The 14332-nt window shown below is 36.4% G+C and overlaps 1 protein-coding gene across 1 annotated transcript; it reads left to right on the top strand.

The window, feature by feature from the left end:
• The first annotated feature begins 366 nt into the window (after positions 1-366).
• LOC122288996 (cytochrome P450 736A117-like) lies at positions 367-13869 on the top strand. The gene is made up of 3 exons (XM_043095860.1): positions 367-503; positions 11143-12115; positions 13171-13869. The coding sequence occupies exons 2-3, from the start codon at positions 11177-11179 to the stop codon at positions 13783-13785; spliced, it is 1554 nt and encodes a 517-aa protein (XP_042951794.1). The 5' UTR covers positions 367-503; positions 11143-11176; the 3' UTR covers positions 13786-13869.
• The last annotated feature ends 463 nt before the right edge of the window (positions 13870-14332 follow it).

Below are 14332 nucleotides of genomic sequence, written 5' to 3' on the forward strand. Positions count from 1 at the left end.
GTCGTTTCTTAGACCACATTTCCAATTCAACCAAACACGATAAAATACATTTTTTTCTACACGACAAACCCGTGGAAGATCTGGTGGCTATGCCCTGCAATATCAAATGTGTAAATGGAAAAGTTGGCTAGAATTAGATGACTAAGTGATAAGGCTTATCTTATCATTATATTTGTAATTATTGGATGAATGTAAAATAATTATCGATTTATTTTTAAACAATATTGAGTTTATCTATAAGTCTTAGAGGTTTTTTTATAAGTTGTTTAGATAAAAATCGAGTCTATGAGAATTTGCATTTATCCAAAACAGAAGCTGAATAGAAATTAATCACTGCAGAAGAGAGTTATCGCGAAATATCAACAATTCATTCAGAGACGTCTTCACAATTGTTGCTAACCAAAAATAAAGTCCTACTTTAACTAGAACTCTTACTAGACACTATATTTAGAGGTATTCGGTTTTAAAAGCTGAAAGGAAGACCAGAAAGAGAGCTCTAGCAAATACACTACAACAAAAAACATATTTTGGGACGAAAATTTTCGTCCCAAAATATATCGATTTCGTTCCGAAAGATTTTTTGGGACGAAAAAATTTCGTCCCAAGCTCGTCCCAACATCACTGTCCCAGAAGATATATTGGGACGAAAAACACAATTTCGTCCCAAAATATATCTTTTGGAACGATTTTGAAAGTGACCGTTCGATACCGTTCGAACGATGCTTTTTTTTGTCACGGTTAAAATTCGTCCCAGAATGGCGTTCGAATGCTTCTCATATACCGTTCGAACGTCAATGTTTGTTTTGAACGGTTATCAAGATACGTTCAAACGATCAGTAGAAATACGTTCGAACGTTAAATGAGACGATCGAACGGTATAAGAGATCGAACGGTGATGATCAACGTTCGAACGATATGGTAATGTCATGCGTTTGAACGGTTTTTTGAGCATCTGGTATCGTTCGAACGGTTTGCGAGTTGACGTTTGAACGTTACATTATCGTTTGAACGGCATGCCCATTAATGTTCGAACGTGACTTTGTCGTTCGAACGGATATTATTTTTATTAAAACCAATAATTATAAAAAAACTAAATAGACATCCATATTATTTGAAAAATATAAATTAAGAACTGTTTAATTACCCACAAAAGTTTTATAATAAGTGCGAAGAAATAAATAACCATAAAACTAGCATTGTTCATACATAATTAGATAATGTCATAAGCTAGACGTAAAAAACCATCAGTTGGTTGGAGGCCTGTACTGTTGCATAAGCTGTTGCATTTGGAGTTGCATATCTCTCCTGAACTCTGCTTGTTCTTCTTCATGTTGTTTGAGGCGCATCTCCATGTCTCCTTGTCTCGCCAATTGAGCCTCTAACTCTTGTTGTTTTGCAATCAATTCTTCAATTCTACGATTCGCATTCTCTTGAGCTATAGAGGCAGACCCGGAAGAAGAGGAAGAGGGAGAAGGTTTTACACAGCGACCCAAACCCCTCAAATATCCTGAACGTTCACCCAGAACTTGTGTAAAAATCTCAACATCTGTATTTGAGGAATTTTGATCTGACGCAGATTCAGCACGCAGGGCAACCATTTTATCCTACACATAAGATAAAGAGTTAATATCATCATAAATATTCAAATATATTTATTTAAAACAAATTATAATACTTACATAATTTTCACGGGCATCAGGATGACTCCACTCTCCATTACGATTAGTATGTGATGCAGCATATAATTTTGTCAGATCATAATTGGCATCTGAATCTTGCTATAATAAAGATTTGTTAAGATATAAAGTCATTATGATTGATATATTCAGTTAACTATATACAAATGAAAGAATAGCAATACCAATTTTTTAGAGAGGCGGTGGAAAGATCTTGAGCCTGCATGATGAGTAATCTTCAATTTTGATCTATTTGTTTTGTTTATAGAACTTCGCTCCTACATAAGAATTGAAAATATTAGAAAGCGAAATTAAAAATAGGACTAAAATAATTAAATTAATTATACCTTATATGATGAATCCTCAAACATGTCACAAAGTTTTTCCCAATCAGAAGGTTGCACATCTTGAAAAGGATGTTGGCGTGCTTCTTCACTATTCTCAAACTTATTATAATGCTCATGACACCTCGCCTTATACTTGCGGAATGCATTACTCATAAGCTCTTCCACAGTTTTACGCTCCTCTCTCCGACCAAAATTTATTTCGAAATCATCCTTACAGACAAAAGTTTGGACAAAAATATTATCATTTATAATATTCTAACTTTAAAGTAAAATAAAATTATAAGTCCAATTAAATTTCATTTATTAAACATTACCAAACAACGCTTCTTGATAAGGTCCTTAACATCTTGGGGGACTTTCTTCCATGAACTTGTTGCCAAAGGTGCATAAGTTCGTGTAAGAGCACCCACATGCGATGCAAGCCAAGCTGCTGGTTGTCCTTCGCCTCCGGTATGTTCATCAAGAATGTTAACTTTGATCTTACCCACCTTACGATATTTTTCCAACGTCACGCCTCTCGTAGTGCCTCGACCTTGACGAGATTGTACTGTGAAGTCATCATGATATATAACATTATAATCAATTTTCTATTATAATCTTAATTAATAACTTTTATGACTATTAGAATTTTACCTTGTTCTGTAGAGTCAATCTCTAATGGTGAGTCTGAAGGAGAGCTAGGAACAGGTGGAGATGGGTTGCGCACTTCCTTTCTCTTCGGAGGCATAATTTCAAAAAACTGATACAATATTCATTAAGTAAAATAGTGCTCATCATCACGTAATGTGAAAATATAATTCGTCAATCACTATCTGTATCAGTATCATTTGACAATTCAGTCTCATCTTCTGTAGATAGTTCAGATGAATCAACACTTTGCTCAAGTGTCGCATCAACAATTTCAGCCTCAATATCTTCTCTATTCAATGGAATCATCTCATACTGGCTCAAATCCACAAACAAATTAAAGACGGGCTGACTCTCTTGGTATGCTTCTTGAGTAGAGGCATCATCTTCTTCTTCATCTCGCCCTTCTGCCTGAGGGATAACATCATATATATTTCTTGGAGCATATTTTTGTACTACTCGCCATTGAGTTCCCAACTTCGGGTCATCTAAGTAGAATACTTGAGATGCTTGAGAAGCTAAAATAAATGGATCATCCTCGTACCATTTTCTTGATGTATTAATACTCAAGAAATATTCATCATCACGGACTCCAGTTCGAGGATTGCTTAAATCCCACCAATCACACTTAAACAGATACACTGCAAGCTCCCCCAAATATTTCATTCCAATTATATCAACAATCACTCCATAGAAATCAATATTTTCTCCATCATGACTTCCCTCAACTAGGACACCACTATTTTGTGTTTTCCTATAATGATCTCGATCTATTGTGTGATACCTACTACCACGAGAAATACATGCAGAATATCTTGTAGCCCGTCTCGATGGGCCACGCGCTAATGCATACAATTCATCTGATATATCGTTTGGATTATTGGCATGCATTTGTACAACCTACATATTAAGTAAAACGTCTATTATATCAATAAAAAAAACAATCAATATTTTCTATTTGTATTGAATGAAGTGTCGCATATGTAATGTCATTACCCGTTGTTCAAACCATCTCGGAAACTCCTCTTCATGTTTCCGGTCTATATCATTTACTCCTAGTTCCTTGAGCATGTTAATATGATCACTGAAATTGATGATTACGACATGTATTTTATATTATTAGAATTTTGCGAAAGTAAATGAGCGAATACTAAATTAAGAAAAGATTAATACTTACTTCAAGTAAATCTCTATGTCAGGGCAATTGTTCAGCACGTACCACTGAGCTTTCTCAAACTCTCTTCCACATAAGTCATAACCACGCACTGCACCAAGTGGACGTACTTGTTGGGAAAACACGGAAAACACATTTCGTTGTCTTGCTCTGTCAACGTCAAAGTTTCTTTCTGGCCGATCAAACCTAGTGTCAACTCCGTGGAAATATTTGGAACAGAAGGTATGCCACTCATCATCAATATATGCTTCTGCAATTGATCCTTCTGGGCGAGCTTTATTACCAACTGTTCGTTTCAACTTCCCAAGAAATCGTTCAATGGGATACATCCATCTATACTGAACTGGTCCTGCAAGTCGAGCCTCACGTGGCAAATGGACGGCCAGGTGAACCATGACATCGAAAAATGACGGTGGGTAAATACTTTCTAGCTTACACAATATGATGGGAATTTCCCGTTCCATTCGATCCAAAGCTTCTACATTTAATGTCCGTGCACATAAGTCTTTGAAAAATAAACCCAACTCAGTCAAAGCCACGCGCACGTCTCTAGTCAAGTACCCACGTATACCAATAGGCAAGATACGCTGCAAAAGGACATGACAATCATGACTTTTTAACCCAGTTATTTTCCAATCATTTGTTCGCACACACCTTGTCAAATTCGAGGCATAACCATCTGGTAATTTAATTTTCATTATCCACTCACAAAAAGTAGCCCTTTCATTCCTTGACAATGTATACCACCCAATCGGCATGTAAACGGACGAACCATTTTCTTGCAACTGCATTTCCGGTCTTATTCCCAACCGCTTCAAATCCTTCCTTGAGTTTAATGTATCCTTCGTTTTTCCTTCAATTGACATCAATGTTCCCAATACGGATTCGCATATATTTTTTTCAATATGCATAACATCAAGACTGTGCCGTAATTTTAACTTTGACCAGTATGGAAGATCGAAAAATATACTCTTCTTAGTCCAATTCAACTCAGAAGTAGCTCGTTTTCTCTTTCGTTGTTTTTTACCAAATTCATTACAACCAACATCTACAAATTGTGCAAGTAAATCTTCACCAGACAAATATGGTGGAGGTTGGCCCCATTCAACAGTACCATCAAACATTTGTGAATTTCCCCGCCATCTATGATCACCAGGTAGAAATCGACGATGACCCATGAAACATAATTTTCTCCCGTAAGTGAGCCATTCAGATTTAGTATGTTTGTTACATGTTGGACATGCCATTTTCCCCTTAGTACTCCAACCTGACAAGTTTCCATATGCTGGAAAATCATTTATTGTCCATAAAACCGCAGCATGCATCTTGAACGACTTGCCTGTTGATGAATCAAATGTGACAACCCCATTCTCCCACAAATCTTTCAATTCTGCAATCAATGGCTGTAAGTGTATGTCTATATCATTTCCCGGCGATCTCGGACCTGGAATGAGCAAACTCATCATGAAATATGGATCTTTCATACACTTCCACGGTGGTAGATTATACGGCATAAGTACGACTGGCCAAGTACTGTGACTAGTACTCATGTTCCCAAACGGATTAAATCCATCTGTTGCCAACCCAAGTCTCACATTACGTGGTTCTTCTGCAAACCATGTATGCTCCTTATCAAATTCCTTCCACACCTGAGAGTCAGCAGGATGTGATAAAATATCATCGTTTCTAACTCTGGCTGATGAGTGCCATATCATGTCTGCAGCTGTTGCACGTGACATATATAATCGTTGTAATCTAGGTGTCAATGGAAAGTGGCGTACTACCTTTTGCGGCACATTTTGTTTGTCAGATGTCCATCTTGACTCGTGGCATATGGGACATTCGTTCAACTGCTCATTCTCTTGCCAAAATAATATGCAGTCATTCTTACATGCATGTATTACGTTGTAATCAAATCCAAGTCCTCGTTTCAATTTTTTTGCTTCATAGAAGTTACGAGGAAGTGTATTATCTGATGGCAGTGCCTCCTTAAACAACTCGAGTAACATATTGACAGCCTTAATTGATAATCGGCACATTGATTTTATGTGTAGCAGTCTTACGGTAAATGACAACTTACTGTGTCTTCTGCATCCTGGATATAGCTCACGTTGTGACTCATTCCACAATCGTGCAAAAGTATTATGACCCCCATCATTTGAACTTGATGTGTCCGTGCCACCTTCATTCATAAACATTCCCGCACCGATGTCACCTAACATTTCTTCCATATCCTCATCATACTCATCTCCAACAACATCTGGTTGTGCATCTTCATCGATAGCTTCTTCTTCATGTGGAGTATCGAATGAAGTTGGATATGGTTCCCCGTGTAAGACCCAATCAGTATAACCCTTGTCAATACCTTTTACAAACAGATGCTCTCTCACCAAGTCTATCTTATGAGAGCGCAAATTCCTACATGTATTACATGGGCATCTAATACGTCCATCACTATCACATGTACCCAATGCAAACTCTAAGAATTTCTTAACACCTTCAGCATATACGTTGTAATTCTGACCCAAACGATCGCTAACTCGCATCCAACTCTTATCCATGCTGACTATCTTCATTATAAACAAGCACGTGTGCATCAACAAACAAGCATGTATCATGTATCAATCAAGGAGTATGCCACCTTACACCGGGTAGTTGGTCCTATCCCATTCGGAACTGTAAGATCATAGTCGCAAACCTATCCTCTATAATCTGTCACGCCCAACAAAATTTCGGCAGCATATCCCCATAGTTCTCCAAATATGCTCGTCTGGTTGTGTGCACCGACTTATCCATCGTCGATACAACATCACCGAAACTGCATATCCGGAGAACAAGGGATAAATCTGCCAAAATCTTAATGCTGGACGTATAACAGATATAGCTCGATAGTTTGCGAGAATGATCTTACAATTCCAAACTGTCCACTCTGGACAATTCAAGAGTTATCAATCTTTCAATTAAGGCGGATTGATAACTCTCGAACGGGTCTAAGGCTAATATTGATGAACAAGCAATATAAGATATGCCAATATTTAACATGTATCAAACAAATAATTCAACATCATAAATAATTAAGTTTTGTAACAAATCTTAGATGATTTGTAATTTAATTCATTCTCATTTGATTATTTGAATCTTTTAAGTATTTAAGTATTATTAAATGTAGATTATATATATTTAATTTTTAATTACACTCCTGCATTTAAAATGTTAATTATTTTAACACTGCCCAAGAAATCGTTCAAACGGTGTTCGTGACCGTTCGATCTCCTATACAGTCGTTCGAACGGTACACGTACCGTTCGAACGGTTTACATCCAGAAATCACTCGTCTTCAACCTCCGAAAACCCCAAGTAATACAGTCCATATTACATCAAAAGATAGCAAAATATATGACTAACTCATGTAAGCAAACGAAAACACTTATATAAAAACTAAAATGAGGTCAAATTTAAGGAGAATACCTGATTTGGAGAGATAAAGCTTCAAAAATTCCAAACGGTAAAAACTCTTCACCAAACGGTAAAAACAACCTCTTAATCCGAAAATATAAGAGATTGATAGGAGTTTGTAATATTTGAGGGCTAGATTGAAGAATAATGGCGTTGGTTGGAACAAAATGAGCGTGGGAGTGATGCTCGGTCGACTGAAACGAGTCCGAGATTGTGAGGTTCTGTCGTGTAAATGCAGAACATTGCCGTTCGAACGGTTGTTTAATGAACGTTCGAACGTCAAATCGACTAGCGGGAAAAATTTCCCCCGCCGATTTGACGTTCGAACGTGAAAATATACGTTCGAAGGCTAATAATTAACGTTCGAACGGTTATATTATACCGTTCAAACGTCAAATCGATTAGCAGGAATAATTTCCCCCGCTAATTTAACGTTCGAACGTTAATATAAACGTTCGAACGTACTATTAAACGTTTGAACGCCAATAGTAAACCGTTCGAACGTTTAATTATATTGTTGCTTATTGTATTTTTTTTGCACTATACCTTTAAATATAATAATTTCTAAATATACTATAGTTTAGAGCCATAGTAATATAACTATATAATATATAATCAAACATATATTATATAGTTTAGTAACATATATAGTATAAAATATCATATTACATCTAATATAATCAACAAGTACTACATATATTAACCTATTATATATAACATATATATGGTATCATAGCATAGGGTTATATGTATCACATGCATATATATAATGTTTATTTCTATAATATTAATAGTAGATATTTAATAATAGAATATCTACTATTAATATATATAGTGTCATCTATACTAGTATATATATATGTGGTACTAGTTAATATCACATATAATATATATGTTATATAAATACATGAACATGGCTTCATGTATATAGTAGTCTATATTATATTAATTATACTATATAATATAACTTATACTATATACTATATAATATTCAATAGTATAATATATTTTAATTAAATATAATATAATATATACTATAAATTGCCAAAAAATTATATATATAATACATAGTGTTTAATAATATATAAGTGCATTAAATATATTGCATTTAATATTTTTAACAATTAAAATATATTATAATTGAATTAATTATTATATTTAATATAATTAATACGGAATATTGCATTTAAATATTTGAAAACCGATTAATTAGGGATGGCAATCAATATTTAGTTAATTCGTTCGAACGGTATAACGTACCGTTCGAACGGTACTGCATATATAAGCCCATCCCGACGTCATTTTCACGCATTTCCTCCGTGAAAAAGCCTCCAAACCGTCGATCTCCGCCGTTGAACGCCGTCTTCGCCGCCGTCAACAGTGCCCACTCGAAGCCCCTACCTCTAACAACCGGTATTTTTCATTTTTAAAGCATTTTACCGTTTAGATTTAGGTTTTTGATAGATTAATTGTTTAAGTTAGGGTAAACCGATTTATACATCAAAATAATCGGTAGATTTGCATAAATCCATGTTAGGAACATTTATTTAGGTTTCTATTGCATTTATTTTGGTGTAAAATCCAGGGAATCGAAGGATTCCATGGATTTCAATGGCCGAGTCGACTCGGCCTGGAATCCCGATCGACGAATATCGTTCGAACGCTATGCTTAGCGTTCGAACGTTATAACTTAACGGTCGAACGGTCTGTCTGTAACCGTTCGACCGTTACAGTAAACGTTCGAACGATATAAATCAACGGTCGAACGGTTTGTCTGTAACCGTTCGACCGTTAAGTTACATAGTTCGAACGATATAACTAAACGGTCGAACGGTTTGTCTGTAACCGTTCGACCGTTACGGTAAACGTTCGAACGGTGTTTAATATTATATTTATATTATTAATATTGATATTGAGTGACATATTTATTGTTGATAATGTTGTTCAGAATGGCAAATATTATTAAATTGCTGTTTGTTTCAAACTACTGTAAATAGTTCTTTATTGTATTTTTCTTGTTAATGTTATATATCTAGTTTGTAATTATAAATTTCAGGTTGATTATAATGTCTACTTCTAGACCGGCACGTAAGCGACGCAATCTTGGTGAGAGTAGTAGTGGTCCAGTTCGGGAGAGGACAGTTTCACTGGAGCGACCAGTGAAGATTTCTGATTTCCAGAGTCTTATCTGGGAGGGTCATTCATTGCCCTCAATATTCAGTGATCGTGGTTGGGGACCTATCTTGGATGAACGGGAGGAAGCATGGGAGCCAGTCTCCTACATTGACATTGTTGCTGAGTTCTATAGAGAACTCGGCAGTGCCAGCGCAGATGATTCTGGGGCCTACAGTATCACTGTCCGAGAAGTACCCGTTGTATTTTCACGAGATGGACTTGCTGAGCATCTCGGTATTCCTAGGCTGCCAGATGCATATCCGAATGTGGTGCCTAGAGAGTCTGATCCTTCAGTTGAGGCGGAGACAGCTGAGGAGGAGGCATCAGTTTATACTGATGAGGTCGATACCCTTGCTGATCACGAGGTGAGGGATTTGGTTGTCGGTCCAGATGCTCCACCGTATGACGGGACGAAGAGCATCAAACAGGCAGATTTATCTTCTTTCTTTAAGATATTAAATTTGATAATTGCCAATAATATTGACCCTCGGCAGCACAAGACAGAAGTTGGCATTGATCGGACGAAATTTATGATACGGGTCGCTCGTGGCATTCCTATCGACTTGGTGGGATATATATTCGATAGGATTCGATCAGAATCTCGGTACATTTCGATGGATATACTACCATTCGGAGTCCTGATCACCCGATATCTACTATGTGCTGGTGTTGTGCCAGATGTTGCTGAGCGTAAACGGGAGCCGATGGGACCGATAAACAGCACCACCCTCTCACGCAGCACGGGACACTCGAGACTGCGTTTTCGTGCACATGTTCCAGAACCAGTTGATCCTCACAGAGATGCACAGCCGGGAGATCATGGAGTCTCAGCTGCAGCTGCAGAGACATCTACACGGGCCGAGGCATCAGTCCACAGTGTTACTCGTGAGGAGATGGCTGACATAGTGCGTGCAGCGATCAGCGAGCAGACATCAGCAGTGATCGATGCAGTGCGTATGGAGATCCATTCTGCTGTGTCTGAGCTTCGTACAGAGTTTGCTGCCATGTCTGCGACTCAGGTCACCATCAGTACTCGACTGACACAAATAGAGGAACGTATAGCTGCAGTCGAGGAAGTGTGCAAAGACTTGGGGTCTTAATTACTTTATGATAAATTTTATTTATTTATTTCCTGTTTTTTGTATGGACAATATTTTGTGTTTTGTAAATTCAGTATTTAAGTTATATGCAATGGTATTGTTTTATATTTTCTAAACTAATTCTTAATTTAGATTATTCATATTATTTAATTAACCAATTTTTTATAATTACTAGTTAATCTAAATATAATTTGGCAAAAAACTTAAAAAATTAAAACTCTGTCACCGTTCGAACGATTCAAATAACGTTTGAACGGTGAATATGCATCATTCGAACGGTTAATATTAACCGTTCGAACGGTTTATCAATTTCCCTCCAAAATAATTTTGCCTATCGCGCCAATATTACGTTCAAACGGTGAAAATTAAACGTTCGAACGGTTAATCATTAACGGTCGAACGGTTAACTTATTTGGGACAAAAATATTCGTCCCTAAGAATACCGTTCGAACGAGTTCGAACGGTATGGCATAACCATCGTCATTTTGGAACGAAATTCAAATTTCGTTCCTAAATCCCACTTTTTGGGACGATTTTCAATTCGTCCCAAAGTAATTTCGTCCCAAAAAATCATTTTTGTTGTAGTGATAGTAGAACAAATTTGTCCTGCGGCCAGAGCAGATGCAGATATACCTCCAATATATGCCTCCCTTCGTTATCTATGGCGTTCCCTTTCTTTTCTTCGCGCTCTTTCTCCTCAAACGGCTCTCCATTACCCCTCTCAAAAACATGCCGCCTTCACCGCCAAAGCTTCCTTTCCTAGGGAACCTCCACCAACTAGGTTTGTATCCTCACCGCTCCCTTTGTTCTTTAGCTCAACGCCATGGCCCGCTCATGCTGCTTCACTTCGGCAATCGGCCTGCGCTAATCGCTTCGTCTGCAGACACAGCTCGAGAGATCATGAAAACCCATGATGTCAAATTCTCCAACAGACCAAAACTAAGCATTACCGACAGACTTCTCTACGACGGTAAGGATGTGGCGACAGCCCCCTATGGGGAGTATTGGAGACAAATGAGAAGCATTTGCGTGCTCCAGCTTTTGAGTAACAAGAGGGTTCAGTCTTTTCGAGCTGTAAGGGAAGAAGAAGTAGCCTTGTTCATGGAGAAGATCAGAGACCAGTCTTGTTCGTTATCGTTGCCAATAAATTTAGGCGAGATGTTTGTCTCGCTGACCAACGATGTCATTTGCAGAGTGGCTTTTGGGAGGAAGTATAGTGCAGGTGAAGATGGGAAGAAGTTTGGACAGTTGTTGGGAGAGCTTATGAAACTGTTGGGTTTTTTCAATGTAGGGGAATTCATTCCATGGCTTACATGGGTAAATCGCATCAATGGTATTGATGCTCGAGTGGAGAAGGTCTATAAAGAGTTTGATCAGTTTTTGGATGGTATAGTAGAGCAGCACAAAAGAGAGAGCAGAATTAATGGGAATCATGGAAGTACATTACTTCTGGGTGAAGATAAAAAAGATCTGGTGGACGTTTTGCTCGAGATCCAAAATGATAACGCTAGTACTGCTGGCGTTGCCATGGATGAAACAAGCATTAAAGCAATAATCTTGGTACTCTTTCTTGATCACATTAATCTATTTGGATTAAATTGTGGGTTGTGTCCAGATTTCTGTCATGGACTTTTAAGATAGATCATGAACTGTCTGCAGTTGATCTACCGACACCTACCATGATTTATTAGATGTTTTCATGAGTCTGCAAAATTCACTACAGGTTTGGATTGGAAAGTGATTTCATCTCATCTTATCTTATTATTATAATTTTTTTAAATTTTCACACAAAATATAATAAACAATTTAACTTTTTCAAATCTCAATTCAACGTTTTCAAATATCAAAACAATAATAACAATATTTTATTCAATTTTTATTTTTAATCTAAAATCATCTCATCCCATCTCTAATACAGATATAAAGTGTTTTTCCCTATAAAATAAGTGTGATATCCGTCTTTGGTGTTGTGCCAATTCTTGGAATTACTTCGGTCTCCTTTATATATATATATATATATATATATATATATATATGTATATTAATAGGCAACCCTCTTAGATCATTTAGCTAGGGAGGGCGCTGGTTGAATTGTAATATACCTGATTTATGATATTGTTTTTTTTTTTTTTTATCTATAATATTGATTTATGATATATATTGTTGAGCATGCATATTCAATCATCCAAAATAATTAATGCTTCATTCTCATATAAAATAAGGAAATGATTTCTATATATAATCTAGATGTGTAAATTTACGCATTTATAAAAAATAAAAAAAAATAAAAAAAGTCTAGAGAAAATTTGGGATTCATACGTAAAAAATCTAAATTTTCATTGTGGGCCTCATTTTTTAAGGGAGTGTGCGTACAAGAGTACTTGCACGCCCTAAAAACTTTATTTAACATTATTCTCTAAAATATATGGATCAGTTTCACTTTGAGTTTGGATATCTGAATCAATTTTCTAACAATTGGTGCCATTTCATCATTATTTTCTATTTTAAGGCACATATATAATTTATCTGCTAGGTTCTCTGCCGCTTTCTATTTATTTAGTTTCTAATTTCTAATCTTTTCCATATAAATTTAAGTCTATCCTCGATTATTGTAGGATATATTTTCTGGTGGAACTGATACTACTTACACAGTTCTAGAATGGGCAATGTCAGAGCTCTTAAGGCACCCTAGAGTCATGAAGAAATTGCAAGATGAGGTAAGGGGGATTTCACAAGCTAAAACCAGCATAACTGAGAACCACTTAGAGAAAATGCAGTACTTGAAAGCAGTGATAAAAGAGACCTTACGGCTATATCCTCCAATCCCATTATTACTTCCCAGAGAATCAACCCAAGATGTTCAAATAAAGGGCTATCACATTCCTGCTGGAACCTTAACTTTCATTAATGCATGGGCAATTGGAAGGGACCCTGCATTGTGGGACGAACCAGAAGAGTTTCGACCCGAGAGGTTCTTGAATTCTTCTGTAGATTTTAGAGGACATGATTTCCAGTTGATCCCATTTGGAGCTGGAAGGAGGGGATGCCCAGGAATCACATTTGCCATGGCTACCAATGAGCTTGTGTTGGCCAATCTTGTGCAGGAGTTTGATTGGGCATTGCCTGGTGGTGCATGTTTGGAGGATTTGAACATGACCCAATGCACAGGTCTTGCCATCCATAGAAAAGTTCCTCTCTTTGCTATTGCAAGTACTCCTATATCTGTATAAGTCGGGGCAATAATTCTACCATTTATATATATATGGTGGTGTCTATATGTTGCTATGGAAATAATGAAATAATTTTACCATTTATAATTTGGTGTAAAAACATATAATTTTATCGTAGAGAAGTTTTATTTATCGGTCTTTTAAATATTGTTCTATGATAAGATATCAAATGATTGAAAAACTAAATATTTTTTTTCCCCTTCTTCTAATCATTTGATAGTATAATACCACTTACATTAAATGATGAAAAATGCTAGTATACTATCTGAGTTTGTTCCCTCGTTTTAACTATTAATATATTTAATATTTTTTAATTTTTTATATTTAATGATTAAGAAAGTGACTTTTAGTGTATTGGTGTATTTTTAAAAATATATATAAATATGTTAAAAAATATGAAAAGAAAAAGAAAAAAAATAAAAAAGCCAAATTTGTGCTAGGCGTGTTGCCCAGAGGCCATTGCTGGGCAGCAGCCTAGCATCACGCTTAAAGGATATATAATGATTAATAAGATGATAAATAGTATTTTTTTATTGATAGTACCAAA

This window comes from Carya illinoinensis, chromosome 12 (genome assembly GCF_018687715.1).
Source record: "Carya illinoinensis cultivar Pawnee chromosome 12, C.illinoinensisPawnee_v1, whole genome shotgun sequence".
In the NCBI taxonomy this organism is placed as follows: Eukaryota; Viridiplantae; Streptophyta; class Magnoliopsida; order Fagales; family Juglandaceae; genus Carya; species Carya illinoinensis.